Source organism: Corylus avellana, chromosome 1 (genome assembly GCF_965113065.1).
Source record: "Corylus avellana chromosome 1, dhCorAvel1.hap1.2, whole genome shotgun sequence".
Classification (NCBI taxonomy): domain Eukaryota; kingdom Viridiplantae; phylum Streptophyta; class Magnoliopsida; order Fagales; family Betulaceae; genus Corylus; species Corylus avellana.
In genome coordinates, this window is record NC_142490.1 from 20,120,172 (window position 1) to 20,136,849 (window position 16,678).

At 35.1% G+C, this 16,678-nt stretch overlaps 2 protein-coding genes across 2 annotated transcripts; both read right to left on the minus strand.

Annotated features, from left to right (window-relative positions):
* Positions 1-6,402: 6,402 nt before the first annotated feature.
* Positions 6,403-11,011, minus strand: LOC132170914 (eukaryotic translation initiation factor 4E-1-like). The gene is made up of 5 exons (XM_059582068.2): positions 10,633-11,011; positions 7,632-7,800; positions 7,424-7,549; positions 6,721-6,786; positions 6,403-6,609 (listed from the first exon to the last, which is right to left on the minus strand). The coding sequence occupies exons 3-5, from the start codon at positions 7,538-7,540 to the stop codon at positions 6,559-6,561; spliced, it is 234 nt and encodes a 77-aa protein (XP_059438051.2). The 5' UTR covers positions 7,541-7,549; positions 7,632-7,800; positions 10,633-11,011; the 3' UTR covers positions 6,403-6,558.
* Positions 11,012-12,416: 1,405 nt separating this feature from the next.
* On the minus strand, positions 12,417-16,109 carry LOC132169378 (protein SRG1-like). Its single transcript, XM_059580417.2, has 4 exons — positions 15,864-16,109; positions 15,535-15,779; positions 14,457-14,781; positions 12,417-12,680 (listed from the first exon to the last, which is right to left on the minus strand). The coding sequence occupies exons 1-4, from the start codon at positions 16,107-16,109 to the stop codon at positions 12,417-12,419; spliced, it is 1,080 nt and encodes a 359-aa protein (XP_059436400.2).
* Between the last annotated feature and the right edge of the window lie 569 nt (positions 16,110-16,678).

Genomic DNA, 16,678 nt, shown 5'->3' on the forward strand with positions numbered 1-16,678 from the left:
AAACACCGGTTGGATTTCCTTCTCTCTCTTTCCCTCAGAAGCCTTTCCAATCTAGTTCTTGGTGTCACAGGGCTACAGTTATACTTATTCCCTGGCATGTGTACAGTCTGTAAAGAAACCTGCAATTTGCACGTTTCCATGGTCATGCCTAAAAAGTACTACAAAAGTTTCCAACAAACTGTTCAGACTCAATCTCTTGATATTTCGTCACCCTTACAAAGTGTCATACATAATCATTGAAATGGTGAATTTTCTCTTCTACTTCAAATAAACAAGAAATTCTCCACACTAAATCATCCCACCTACTACACACGAACTACAAACTTTTCCAACAACTGTCCATACTTGTCATATTAGCTGTTTGATTTTTCTTAAGCAAAAGAATTCATACAGTGCATTAACCTATCAACTCAGCAAAAACATTGTCAAAGATAATTTCAAAAATAACAATCCCAGAAATACTGAACAGAGTAATGAGTGTTCAAGAAATGGCAAAGAACTTTACCTTGAGCGTGATCATAAATAAATATCTGGGTTTTTTTCTAAACCAATCAGTAAGGAAGAATTCAAAAAGGCAGAACAAAAACAAAAATAACCCATCAACATATCAAGCGCCAAAAAAAAAAAAAAAAAAAAAAAAATCAAGAAAAATCAAAATGAGGGTTATTGTAATCTCTACAAACCCAGAAAACCAAACCCAAATACAAAATGAAAAACCCAAAATTTCTTTTTTTTTCACAATGGCGTACATGAGCAAGAATGGCCACAAAGAAGTTGAAGAAATCAAAGCAACAAAAGGAACCCAGTAAAAGGCTCTCACCGGATTGTTCTGTAAACTAGTGCCAATTTCTTGAGAAGAATCCACGTTCATCAACAAAATGTGACACTGACCCTGCTTCTGTTGAGAGCTATATATAGAAGCGCAAAGCCTGGCCATACGGGGACGAGGGAGCAAGTTGGCGAGCGATATTTTAGGCGGTATGTTCAGGAAAGGAAAAATCTACATTCGAAGTATGCATTTGATGATGATTATTAATGGCATAAGGAAATTCATTATCCAAAGCTATAGCCAGGGATTACGATGAAGCTAATATGGTATATATGCAGAGCTTTTTAGGCCATGCAGGTGACACCCAAAAAAACTATGCAAATTCAAATGATTTGGTGCTTTTTATATGGTGAATACAACAGATATGTGTGCCAATATTGCACATTGGGACCCCACCAAGATATAGTAGGAAAATTGCTTGGGTTATGATTTTATGGAAATTTTTTTTTTTTTTTTTTTATAGCAACAAAAAAAAAAAAACTTTTGGGTTATGATCAATTGGTTTTTTTGGTATGAATTCAATGCACCAATTCCATGACATTTATCGTTATTTCGCTGAGCTGATGTGATAGTGTTTATCAGCCTTTTAGATCAGTCTTTGTTAAAAATGGATAAATAAATAAGGATTAATGGGTTTTGTTATAACGGTCCAATAAAATAAGAGTGGCATGGAGTGTAGTATGTAGCATGTAGCGTTGCTTGTGTTTATTAGAGTTTATTTCATAAACTTGGTTATAAATCGTATGGATACGAGAAATGCTATTTGTTCATCTTCTATCCATATTTTTTTTAAAAAAAAAAAATTACTATTGGATCTATAAGAGTCACATGTAGGTCTTATAGATCATGTGGGTCCTGCATATTTAATGGTAAATTTAAAAGAAAAAAAAATGAATGAAAGATGGAGAAATAGCGAAATTGGATAAGAGAAATATATGGATAATAGTGTAAATGGAGTTTATAACTCCAGCTAAAAATGGTGTTGAATTTCCAATAAAGAAGAAAATCAAAGGTGGATAGTGTATTTTGAATGCTATTTTATATATATATATATTGTAATTTATTTTTGAATAAAATGAAATTTGCAGTTTTGAACACATTTTATGTGTGGGCGGGTGGGACAATCTCAAACCTGTAATGGCATATGCAAAACATAGAAGAGAGCCAAAAAGAGAAAGGAAAATGCCAAAAGGCATCATAAATATTGGGTTATTATCTTTGTCATGGCATTTGGTTCACAAAATCTAATCTTTTTCTTGACATCCACATATTTTTTTATAAGTCAATATATATATATATATATATATATATATATATATATATGTCAAAGAGAATAATACTTAGAAATGTGATGCCTCGGAATCTAGATTTTCAATATCACGTGAAACTCGTATTTGAGAATTATTAAGAATCAGATAAGACTTAAAAATATGAGATTCTCGCCTGTATAACTCATTTATCTTTGCGACCGTTGAGTAAATAGTACAATTTTTTACTTGTTAATGAAAATCATCGAACCTTTAATTCATATTTACATATTAATCTGTGTCAAATTAAGAATATTAAAAAATGTGAAAAAAACAACTCCATTGTTTTTTTTAAAAAAAAATTTTTTTTTATTTGCTGACATGTCTACACAAAATGAGGGGGATTCGAACTAGTGACCTTCGTTTCATGAAGCATGGTTCACAGCCGACTACCTAGCAAACATGATTAATTACAAACAACATGATATTCGAATAGAAAAAAAAAAAAAAAAATTACCAATCTTTTTTTAATTACAAACATATATTGGACCTCACTTTTTAAAAAAAAAAAAAAAAAAAAAAAAACGTGTTTACATTATTCTCCCACAATATTAAAATTAGAAATTGAATATCAATTTACTTCTTCCACTATTTTTGTCTTGCCATTGGTGTCAGCGACAATGGAGCTTTTCTGCTTTCTCAAAAGAGCAAGATTTTCAGGACTTCCACTTGTGACAACGAAAGTGAAGGGTCATGGGTCAACATCTTCCACTTTTTCATTTCTATTATATAAAATAGTGCAGGTACATGAGTATGTTTTGTTTTTATTATGCGAAGATTTTTTACAAATATCAAAGAAATTGAATTAAAAATAGGGTGTAATACCTCATTCCTATGTTGTTTAAGTTTTTTATTTTTTGTTCTATAGGCTTTACTTTTTTTCACAATAGGTACATCTGGTTTACATAAAGACAAAGATGGTAGTTACGTCTAAAATTTGACAGAACGACACATCAGTACCAATAACAAATTAACACATGTCCATATAATTAATTAATTATTTTTTAATTAAAAATATTAAAAAATTATATTTAATTAAATTAAAAAAAGAGAAAGAAAAAAAAAAAGTTTGGCCACCCCTTGGCCATTTAGGGGGTGGCTCGGCTACCCCCAAATGGCCGGGTTGGGGGTGGTTAGGCCACCTCCATTTGGCCACTTGGGGGTGGTTTGGCCACCCCCATAGATCGTGCCACTCCAAATTGGCCAGATGAGGGTGGCTAGGCCACCCCCATGGTCAAAGTGGGTGGCCAACCACCCCGCAAATGGCCAAGGGGGGTGGCTACGGCCAACCCCAATTTTTTTTATTTTTTTTTAATATTAAAAATTTTTATTAAATATAATTTTTTAATGTTTTTATTTTTTTAAATTAATTATAGGGACACATGTCAATTTGTTATTTGTGCTGACGTGGCATTATGCGAAATTTTGAACGAAATTTAGATGGATGTACCATCTCCGTCTTTAGGTAAACCAGAGGTACCTCTTGTGATAAAAAGTAAACCCTATGGGACAAAAAATAAAGAAGTTAAACCACAGGGAGAATAAGGTATTTAACCCTTAAAAATAAATGAAAGTATGATACGTATAATGGGTTCATTTGGTTTGTGGAATAAGTCCTTAAAATAGGTGGGTGGGTGGCCACCACCAGTACCATCAGGGCTGGCTAAGATCACTCCAGATTTTTTTGTAGGTGGTCGCCTAGTCGGCCACATATCCAAATCCAATGTATTTGTGTTTTCCCTTTTTTTAAAAAAAATTAGAAAAATAAGAAATCATGTGAAATTTTTAGGGCTCTTGTGTTGTCAATGGAGGACAAAAGGCAAGTACTTTTGAAGTCTATTTTCAGGAAAGCTCGCTTGTGGTGGAAGCCATATGTCCAAACCTTTTTCTGAAGTAGAGACTTAATGAAAATTGAAGTTTACTGAGAATTGAAAATGAGAGGTTGATTGATATTTGGGGAGAGAATTTGGACTCTAGGATTGGTCCTGTCAGTCAAACATTATGTTTTGTATGGAAGGGTCTGTTTGCCATTGACTTGGAAATAGAGAGTGACTAGGAACCGTATCAAGTTTTGATTGATGTGAGAAAAAAATAAGAATGTTTTGTATGAAAAGTGAAAAAATTTTGTTTTGTAGTGATTTTTTTATTGAAATAGTAGTAAAAGATGATTAATGTGAAGTAAAAAGTAAGAATATTAAGAGTTGAATCTAAGACGAATAGTATGGGGCTTTTTTTTTTGGTCCATTAGCAAACAACCCCTATATCCATACCTTAAAAAGGTTTGTGGACCTAATTGATTTTGAAAGGACCAAGCCGATGCAGTTTCTTGCATGGTGAAAACTAGAATTTGGATAGTTTAAGAGAGCAGGTTGTATAGTTTACTTATTTTGGACAGTTTAAGGTGGTGAGCTTACTTGTCAGGAATAAATGGGCATCACAATCTCTTTTTCTTAAGCTGTTTGAATGTTTGTAAAATTCAGACAGTCTAATTTTAGGGATCTCAATTCGTGGTGACCAATTTATTTCTCAAAAGTTTCCAAGCAAGCAAGTGGTGGAGGTATATCACCTTTGTCATTTTCTAATCCTTGAAATAACTAACAATTTATTATGCTATGAGGATTTGATTGATTAATTAGGATTGGTTTATGATGGTCTTTTAAGTTCCAAACTCCATAGTCTTCTTTGGTCTTTGTTTCCTTCCATCCCAGTACCAAGGGGACAAGGATATTCTCTAGTTCATTTGAACAGGATGAAATCCAATTGGTTTTATTCATAAGGGCAAAATTGTCATTTTTTACATTTTTTTTTGGAATAATTTTGCCCTTCAAATAAAACAAATAAACTGGAGAGGATTCAAATTCAAAGAGAAGGGGCAAGAATCCTTGCTAATTCATTTGAATTATTCATAAGGGCAAAATTGTATTTTCACATTTTTTGGACAAAAAAAATGGTCAATAACATTTATAAGCATTTAAATTGAAGGAAAGGAATATAAATAAAGTATGTGCTATGTTGTGTGTTTGTCATCCATTTAGGAGCTAACTAGATAAGGTGACCTTTCACATGGACCACAATCTTGATATTTCAGTAAAGAGAAAATCCTACCAACAAAATCAATCAATTTCTTCTATAATAAGTTTGAAATAAGAATACCCCACATAAATATCTAAGAAACTAATTCATCCAATAACCAATGCATAAATGATGCCCACTCAAAAAAAAAAAAAAAAATCGATATTTTCTCATGTAAACTGTCAGTCGTTGTCACTTATTTTTATGAATTTTAAATTAACGCGATTTAGACCATATTTTGAAGTTTTGGTGTCATTAGTATACGAAAACTCGTCGAGAACAACTAAATAAATTAATATCAAGTGTGAAAATGTAAATTGCAAGTTGCGTTTTTATGTTTTAAAAGATAATTAAATTCTTTTGAGTTGTTTATTTATTTCATTTGTTATATTTTTTAACATTTATAGTAAAATTTTCAGCCTTATTTTTTAATCTTCCATATTATCAACCAAAATCCTAGCTCCACTAATGATTGTGACAAATGTTATTGCATCACCAAAGTGGCTTGCATCAACCCAATAGATATTGGTAATTGACTCTCCAACATACAATTAAAATATCTTCGTGGGGATGACGAGGCACGAGTAGAGCACGACTATTGGGTGGTGTGTAAAAACCATATGCCAGCGTGTGAAGCCCACATCCTTGCCCATGATGGTTGGATGGAGGCGGCGGAGGAAATTGGCGTCGTATAGAGTAGCCAATAGCCATAGGAGACGCTAGTGAGGCTCTTTGGTGGCCATGACATATAGAATTGAAAAACCACAAAATGAGCTCCATATCTATTTCGAGAGCGAAAATTTATTAGATTTGTAATAGATATTTATTAGATTTTAATTCAATGGTAATTTTAAAAGTTACATATGGGCGTGAGAAATTGGATGTAGAGAAGTAAAAATATGTGTAGCACATTAGTCTAAATCCATTAATGATCGCAAAAAAAAAAAAAAAAAAAACTTGAAATTACATTTCTATCCCACATCAACACGCTTTGCTGCTATGACCCTGCGAATCAGCCTTTAGATCAACCTTTGTTAAACAAAAATGTGAGCAGAAAACATGATCATAAAGTAATGCTCAACTTGTGAGGAACTTGTAAGAGTATGGTGAGTACCATTATTTGTATTTATATGCAACCCTTTACCATTTGGATTTTTGAGATAAGGAACGAAAAATGCATATCCAAGACCAAAATTAAGGAAGTCTAATTCAGCTTATCATTGTAAATTTCTTTCACAAAATGGAAAATAGTCCAAAGCAGGGACAACTCATCAGACCAAGCCCTAGAATGGTATCTAGGATGAGGCAGCAACCAGAAAACATCTTGCATCCTCTTGGCATACACATCAATCATACTGTGTACCGATTCTTGGCAGCTTTGTCAAGTTTCTTTGCATCATCCTGAAGGAGGAAGACCAGAAAATTACTTACAAAACCCATAACCTATGATAAATGAGGTGAGAGCCAATAAAGGAAAACAAATTAAGTACATTCTCCAAAAAGTATCCTTACATGGAATATAAATCCTATCGTCTCATTGTAGTCGAGAAACTCCTTCCACTGTTTCCCAATGCTCATCTGCAGCCAAAAAAAAAATTGGCATGAGATGCTATGCAGGCCTTTTTACAATCAGAATAAAAACAATCGCTAAAAATGACCAATAACAGCAATTCAACCAGGCCTTGTTTACAGGTGAAATCCATGAAAATTTCTTAAATTGATCTAAGGAAGCTAAATCAATTCTTATTCCTCTCACTTGAATCTTCGAGAATCAAAGGATTATTTCATATAGAACCCATGAATAAAAAAGTGAACAATGAGAAAAGATAAAATGTGTCCAATAGATTAATCCAAGTGATCATATGGGCTCACCCAATTGCTCCACTTAGTATCAAGTATTTTGAGTCATACGATAACCATTCCAACGTGAACATATAAAATTTCCCTTCTTTTCCTCTACCTTCTTGCAATCGAAGTGGGGCATTAAAGGGGAGCAATAAAGGAATAGCCACAGTAAAATACAAACCAAGGATCCATGTTGTGCTCATATAAACAAAAGCAAAAATTAATGTGCTTCAGTGATATAGTATCCATACGTGGGAGACAAAGTATGAAAAGTTTTCTTGTGGGTCAAAAAAATAAAATAAAAATGGGGACAAATAATAAAGGCAGTATGATTAAGGCTGGTGGGTTTATCTGCTTCAAAAAAAGTTACCTGTGCAGCTTCATTTGTAGCATTCTTGGTCCACACGCTTATTTTTTCCTGCCTAGCTCTGACATTGACAACTGCTCCACAAATTTCATCCCCATGATCAAATTGCTCTCCAATCATTGCCAGCAACTAGTATCAGCACACTCAGAAAATTAGATGCACAAAGAATTTTTGATTCAGTGTTAACTTACAAAGATTGTCTGAAACATACCGTATACAACCAAAAGGTGTCAGATTTCCCTCTATTAAAAAAGGTTATAGTCCACTTCCCTCCGTTGGCACAAACAGGGTCCTCCCATTTTGGCTCTATTTTATGTTTAAAACAATAGATGTCTGCTCCGTGACCCAACTTGCTTGGATGATGAATATTATTGTAAACACTGTGCAAGGAATAAATTGCCCAGGCAAATTTGTCAGTTATTTTGAGGAGATTGATAGAGAGACCAGAGGTATTGATAGTTCAAGAAGGCAAATCAGCAGTTACGGAAGCAGAGATTCGAGATCATAATCAGACAAACTATGCCAACAAATTTAGATGAAATGAGATGCTATGATATTCTCCCATGTCTTCAGGCCCCATTTTCATTTTATACATGTGCAGAGAAATAGGGTTCTTTGGCCAAAACCAAAGAGAAATGGGGGAAGGGGGTTCCCATCATTCAATTGGTACCTATATTTGTTTCGACAGAGAGTACGGGGATTGTTAACGAATTTTAAGTACTAGATAGAAGAGAATTTATTATAGGGAAGGAAAAAGTACAAGATCAAAAAGGTTAAGACAAATAGCTAATGTTTAGCAGAGAGGTATAGAAATGGAGCCAACTACTCCCACAAAAAAGTTCATAAAATACTGTCAAATTTCAAGGGAAAGAAACACTAACATCTCCTCTCTGTCTCACAGAGGTACAGGCAAGACAGCCTCTGTATCGGTAAGTATTAAATTTTTGATAAGTAAAGATATATAGATTAAAAGCGCAGAGGAGCGCAACCCTAGTATATCGGGAGTATACAAGAGAGCGACTAAGAAGAAGAAAAAGAAGAAGAGAACATAAAAAGAAAATCTTGGAAGCTGATCACTATAGGCTCTAGCCAGCCAGCAGTCCAAGTGAAAAGGGTGTACAAGAAAAAGTGAATGAGGTCCTCTAAATTCCTAGTCGAGTCCTCAAAACTTTTAGCATTTCTCTCGTTCCAAATGCACCACATGAGGTAGAGATGGACCATCTTCCATACAACTTATCGGTAAGTATTAAATTGTTGAGCTCAGTTTGGGCTTTTCAGTCTTGTTCCCTCTATTGCATGAGATAAGGAAAATAGGATATTATGCGAGAAGGCAGTGATGGTGAAGGTGAGGCTAGAAGAAGCAGCAGTAAGAGCAAGCTCCCAAGAGATTATGGCAATAGGAAGATTCCAACAAACAAACATTTGCATAGGCTGGTTCTCATCTATGTAATGCAAATTTGGTTTCTTCAAGGAGTCAGAAGCAAAGTCCCTCCTCACCTAAATGAACAATTACAGGGCAATTATTAAAGAAAAAGGAGTTTCACACACATGCACTTAACATTTGTTAAATTTGACTCTGCGTTTACACTTAATAAGGTTATTACTTATAAAAACCTTATAAGATGGATGATTTAGCCTCCTGGGCATGAGGATAAACTGCTTAGCCCGTTAGGGGTGAAAGCTCCTGAATTACCTAGTAACTGGTTCTGGCGGGTGGAGTCAGTTACCCGTAGGAGTTTGATTAACAGTGAGGATTGTTGTATAGTATGCGTTTGCAACGTGCAATTAATCTGAGTAAAGTTCTCCTACGTTATCAAAAAAAATAGATGGATAATTTATATAAATCATCCATCAAAAAAAAGAAAGGTTACTAAATATTCATCAAAAAAAGATGGGTCATTACATGTTCTCCTTAATTGACTCAAAGTTATTATATCTTGAACCGGTTTGTTCGAGGAAAAAAGAAAGGTTACTCAATATTCATCAAAGAAAGAAAAAGAAAGAATACTTGATTCAAACCCCCCTCCCACCGGGATCCCCAAAATTAAAAAAGCAAAAAGGCGCTGTCTCAATATTTGATAATTTTTTAAAATAAGTCTATATAGTTGATGTTTTAGTGGTCCATGACAATTGATGTATCTATAAACTTGGAAGAGTTCCACCTTGCACCGCAAGGATTAAGGAAAAAAATCCCACGGTTAAGAGTATAATTATGGATTTCAGCCCTAGCAAACAAATGAAGAAAGTCTACTGACTCAAAAATAATAGAGGTAGGTGCAGTTCACAAAGTTTTGCGTCTCTTAAAATCACATGACGTGCAAGTAGATGGATGTACATATAGTTGGGAGAAAGGGGTTAGAGGGGGAGAAATTAAAATTTCTGAATTTCAGGGACCAAAAGTGTATTCAGTCAACTATAAAGTATGGCACATAAATAACAAGAACCACATATAGACATGAATATGATACCATACGGTGATCAATCTCAACAAAAAAGTATGAAACCAACATTTAACTGAATAAAAAACCAGTATCTGCACAAATATACAGAATACTCTACAGATTCATGTAATACTCCATAAAAAAAAAAAAAATTTGTTAAATTAGGGTTTTGAATGCAATATTCAACTATCTGCAAAAAACCTACCAAATTCACTTAAACAAAGTTCTTTTAAACCGAAGCACAATGTCTCTACCACTTGACACACCCAAGAACCGATTGTTTCACATGAAAGAATCAAAAACGCTCTAATGGTTCCCAAGAGAAAGCTACGAATCCAAGTAAACACAATGTTCCGACCAAACGTGACAAACTTCACATTCCTTTTAAACTAAAACAAACATAAAATAACACAAAATTCAACACCCCCCCCCCCCCCCCCCCCCCCCTCCTTTTCCAATTCCTCCTGATTCTCAGCAACCACAAACAGATCATAGTTTGAATTCAAGATCCATAAATGTTCAGCTAATTCATTCCCATTAGCACAGAAACAGTGATAAATCAACCTAACTCTAAACAGACAACACTCTCTTTTCCTCATTTCTCTTAACAACAATTTGCCAACTTCTCTTTCCATTTTCCCTCAAATTTTCCATTTCCCCTCCAAAATCCAAATCTTTCACTTCCTCAGCACCCAAACAAAGACCAACCAGAAACAAAAACTCAATACACACACATATTGTATAGTATAGCAAAAACAGAAAAGATTTAACCTCCAGAACTCTTCGACCGTAGCAAAGGTGTAGATCGGCCTCAAAGAGCTACCCCAAGCGGCCTGGTTGGACTTGGCAGAGGGGTTGTCGAACCAGAAGGTCCACGAGTGCTCGAGCGGGTGGAGCTGGTCCACCAAAGCCGTGCCCGTTTGCTTCGAGTCCTCGTCTACCCCTACGATCTCTCCCTACTCGGGCTCCTCGTCCTCCTCTCCAGCTCCGCCAGCCCTAGGGTTCGGGTTAGGGTTTGCGTTCGTGTTGGTGTTGATCTCTTCCTCGGTGGTCGCTGACTTTAGCGCCTCCTCCACCACCATTTTCCTCTTCCTTTCTTCTCGTTTCTCGGGGATTTTTCTTCGCTTTCTCTCGCTTTCTCGACGTTTCTTTTCCTATTTTCTCAGTCTTGCAGATACAGAGAGATATGTATGCATGCATAAGCAAGTGGCAAATGGGTTGGGCTGGGCTTCTCTTAGTTTTTGGGTCAGTTTAGGGCCCATATGATGTTTGCAAAGGATTTGGCTTCTATGCGGTAGTGCAAAACTAGAGATTGAAACACAAATTTTCGGTGACTCAGAAATTTTTTTGTTCTCGGCTGCCATGGTGAGAATGAGAGAGAGAGAAGGAGCACCAGAAATCAAGTTTGGTTTTCTTTTTTCCTCTATTTTTTTGTGTTAATTTTTTAATATTTTTAGTTTTTTAATTATTGATTTATTTATAATTTTTATTTATTATATTTTATTGAGTGGCGGGGCCCACCCATTACCCTCCATTAATTCCTTCATGCCGTAGCCCAAAACTGCACCAAAACAGTGCAGTTTTGCACTACCGCAGCTATGTGGTAGTTTGTACTACAGCATAGAAGCCAAATCCGTTTGCAAATATGTTCGAGAGTCCTATGCCTAGATTAGTGCTAAAAGTTTTCTTTGTGTCCTCATTGTGTCTCTTGAAACAAATGTTGTGACACCCTGCTCTAAATGATATGATATTGTTAACTTTGGGTTAAGTTTGCACGATTTTATTATTGAATTTACCCAAAAGGCCTCATACCAAATTTAGAGCGGGGTGTAACCCAACCTGAGATGAGGGGAGCGTGCATAAGCCCATGAAGATCGCTAGCGAGAACGCTGGGTCCTAATAGGGAGTGATTGTGATGTTTCACATTACTTGCGGGTAGAAAAGATGATGTGTTTATATGTAATATGTTTTTTCTAAATGCTATGAGGCATTTTGAGAATAAACCCAATAATAAAACTGTATGAGCTTGGCTCAAAGCAAACAATATCATATTATTTGGAGTAGGGGTGTTACAAATGTAACTTTTAAAATTATAACAATATTGATGGCCGTCAAGCCTAATATGGTTAAAGCTTTCGACCAAATAGAGCGATCCTTCACTTTTTTATTTTTTATTTTTGTCTTTTCTTTTAGACGGTTCCCATAGTAAGTGTCGAGTCAAGGTAATCCTCTTTCTCCCTTTCTTTTCTTTCTTGGTTTTGAGGTGCTTTCCATATGCCAATTATTCCCTTATGACCTAATGAGGGTATTTTGGTATTTTTCATAGTCCCCATTAGGATTTAACACTCAATTCTAATGGAGGGAGTAAATTACATCAAATTAGAAGTTCGAGATGGTGAAATTGAGAGTTTTTGAACTTAGTTTATAAAGACATTTGAATAAACAGTAAAGTCAAGCTACAAAACTCACTTGATTTGTGTTAAATCTTTCAATTATTTCACCTATGATATACAGTATTGGGGAAGCACAGTACTGCACAATCTAATTGCCATCAACTAAGCACTGTTGCCTTCAGCTTTGATCCTCAAATGCTCTAAATATGTCTTTCCATTGAGCCTCCTGGAGAAGAAATCCTTTACATACTTCTCCATTCCAACCCTTCTAAATAATGGAGGGTTGTTTGGGTTTAACAAAGAAGTTGCTGGCCCAACCTCTGCCTCAAATTTTGGGTTGAAGAACAAAGCAACAGAGATCCTCTCTTTCTTCGTGTTTACAGTTACCCTGTGCTCAACGCTGTTATAGAGCCCATTGCTCAGAATCTGCAAAAATATGCACATGTTAAAGAGATACTAGTTCTTGTTTATTGTTTCTTGGTTCATTTTTTGGTGAATTTAAAAGCTTTTATATATTACATTGTTGTCATATAACACTAATTTTGTCTACAAGGAATTGTTGTTAGATAGCGTTAATTTCTAGTGTTAACGACATGATAGGTCGTATGAGCAGGGGTGTTCAGGTGGACAGTTAAAAATTGTCCTGTATCTACTATTTACTTGTCTACATTGGTTACGAGTGGATTTTCAGCCCTTAACCCCAGGCGGGTGGATACCATATCTGTCATTTGCAAAAATGTTGGGAGATAGCGGAATATAGCTAGCTAATATCCACCTCCGCCTAATAATAATAATAATAATAATAATACTTTTGTCTTATAAAAAACACCATTTTGGGATTTAATCCCTAAAAGACCATCTAAGAAAGCTCATAAAAAACTTTTGAAAAACAACATACCCATAAAAAATATGTCAAAGTCCATAGTTTAAGAAAAAAAAAAAAAAAACCAAAAAAGTATAAAAAAGAGCAAAAAATGCAAAGCAGATGTCATAGGCGGTTACTACAAAAATTATCAGTACATGTGTAGTTATGGGTGGATTCTGTTTGCCTTGGATGGGCAGACAGTTACTAAATATTAAAGCTATATACTACCTAAGTTTCCATGTTTTATCCACCAAATTCGATGTGGTGTGGTCTTCCCATAATATTTGGTGGAAGAATTTTTTGGTTAGGGATCTCGTCACATCAAATTTAATGAATTAAGGTAGATACTTGGGTGACATATACTCGTTACTATAATTCACTCTCCGGCCACAAAGTGCGAATGTAAATGTAAAATTCGGATATTATCTACTCATATAAAGCGGTTTACACCCCTCCGTGTCTGTATACGGGTTTAAAGCTCCAATCGATCACCTTTCATTGGACAAATTCTATTTGTGTATCTTTAATTGTTTTTGGGCATCGCTTCACATGATCAGTAGGCTCCCAAATAACACAAAGTTGGGTTGAAAGAGTAATGTTAAATGACATTCTCACGTCTTTTTTGTATCATTTCAAAATTGATATAAATTTTAAAATTACAATTATATTTGTGATAGAATTTAATTTGATCCAATAATAATTTGAAAAACTACATCAATTTTAGAAGAATACAAAGAGAACATGACTCTTTCTTTTAGTATATTATTAGGTTAAAATAATAGTAATATCAGCAGAACTCCAATCATGTCACAGGAAGATCTCAGTTGCCTTTGACTCGCTCTTAGTGCACAAACGAGGGAGCATCTCCATGTGACAAAGATCTGACTGCTTTATCATATAATGTGTTGGTCTTGGTCACCAACCATATTTTTTATTTTATTATTTTATGAAGATAAACAAGTTTGAATATGATAGCACTAGGGATTCCAAAAAAGTTGACCAGATTCTATATTTAGCACATGTTTTTTTTTTTTTTTTATTTATTATTATTATTATTTTTTATTTTAATTTTTAAGAAATATGCAAAATTAGTTCTTATGGTTTATATGTTTTATAAAGTTCATAGATCTCTGAGGTATGTTAAAAAAACAATTTAGTCCATATAATCAAATTACGTTTACTAATTTAACAGATTCCGTTAATGTGACACGGACTTAAATAGCTCTAACGTTTCTTGCTATCAGAATTGTTAACTTAGTGAACGGAATTTAATTATCAGAATTCTGTTAACTTTTGAAAAAGAGAAAGATTAGGAAAGGAATGAAGAACTATCAAACCTCGAGAACGTCTCCGGCGTTGACAACAAAGGCATCCGGGAGGAAGTTGACAGGAATCCAGACGCCATCTTTCTTTATTTGAAGACCTTCGACTCCATTAACTTGGTGGAGGATGGTGATGCCGGTGGCGTCGGAGTGAGGCGTGATACCAATAACTTGCTCCGGTTGTGGGCATGGAGGATAATATGTAATCCTTGTTGATTGCATTCCATCTTCAAACAACTCCTTCATCTCTTTCATTTCTATCATTAGGGCTTTTCCCAGATGCTCCAGTAGTGTCATTGCAAGCTTTTGCAACTCCTTTAAGTAAGACTCCATCGTTTCTCTAGTGAAACCCAAAAACAAAAAGAAAATAAATAAATGAGAGAAATTGAAAAGGTTGGGGATCGATCGAGCTGTAAATTGCTTGGCTCTCGTGCTTTGTAAAGCATCAGGTCTAAAGTTTGACTCTACTTGAGCTTAAACTCGAGCTTTACGTACCCGACTTGTGTAGAGGAGACGCTTTGCATGGTGTTCCGGATATTTAGTTGTTCCCCAAATAGATGGTTTTGGTCTTAAAACCTGTTTGGAATTGTGTTTGAGAAATAGAATTTTTAAATCAAAAAACGCTTTTTGGCAAAAGCTTCATTCTTAAGAAGTTTTTGCCAAAAGTGCATTTTGACCATTTTTAGGCTTTTTGGACAAAGCGCTTTCAATTTTTTTTACCAAACATGTACTTTTGTTTTCAAACGAACTTTTTGAATGTTAAATGCACTTTTAGGCACCTCAAACGCACACCCAAACATGCCCTTAATCCAATTTTAGGGATGAAATCCCAAAATGAATAGATTATATAGGTGTTCGATCCCCAAATAGGAAAAAAACAAAAAGAAGAAGAGAGAACTCTCTATGGAGTTGGCTCGAGCACTACGCCCTTATGATTTATGAAGCTTCAGGTCTAAAGCTCGACTCTACGTCCATGCAAACTTGAGCTTTATCCGGCCTGTGTGCGGAATTAATAGACACTTAATTTATACGGTGTCCAGGATATCAAACCCGGGTTTTTGAAAAAGAAAAAGAAAAATGAGAGATAGAGAACCTGAAAGATGAAGGGAGCTCTGGGAAGAGATATGGCTTTCTTCTATGAATAGGATTTATTATCATATACACCCTATCACCCCAATCAAGTCTTTGATCATCAGATCGGACGATGGTTCCATAGCCTTCAACATCTCCTGGTCTTACCTTGAACTTCATCTTTTCTTCCAATGGAAGCTTGAAGAATTCCTCAATCTCATGATTCAGCTTCTCCAATAGTGAAGAGCTGACTCCATGGTTCACCAACTATACGAGAACAACATATTACATAAATATATATAAAACAACTTCTACGTTAAATGTTTATATAAAAATGAGAAGCAAGGAGACCTGAAAGAGCCCCCATTCCATGCAAATTCTCTGCAACTTCTCAACTTCAAAGTCTTTGGTTTCCACAGACGCCAGTTTTTTCATGTCAACGGTTGGGATTGAAGAGAAGAGGGTTCCGACAACTGGAGGGTCCTGATCAACCCGGACATAGCGTTCAGGAACGAGTTTGATATGAGGATCTTTGGCGAGCTCCTCCTCTATGGTCAGGACCAAATGATCAGAAGAAGTGGAACCCGTGGCTGCCATTGATTTGCCAAAGTGCTGCACCCTACACCGTCAATTGGTGTGATGATGGCTCTTCATTATATAGCCAGACAATTGAATCACTACTGGAGAAGTTTCTTTGCCAAATAATAAAAATATAGCTCGTAATTAATTACTATTAAATGTTATTAATGAAGTATATATATAATATAACCTGGATGGGTCAATTAAACAAACTAGAAATTCATGTAGGACAATTTTTGCGTTTTAGCATTTAAAGTTCAAAAAGTAACATTTAATTCCGTACAAATTATCAAACAGTGACAAGTTTCTCCGTCTTTTCGGATGGAATGTCGGTCACGCGGATTGCATGCCACTTTTAACCACCTAAACTCTCAAAAAAAAAAAAAACACTTTACCCCATAAAAAATGACAACTTTTGTGTTTTAGCCTTAATTTGTAGAGGGTAGATGTTATTTTTTGAACTTTGAAGGCTAAAACGTAAAAGTGGTCTTAATTCGGGGGGGTAAAATCCTTGAAGTTTAATTTGCGGAGGGTCGGGATGCACTAATTTTTTTTTTCTTAGAATCCATAGTTAATAAAAGTAATTT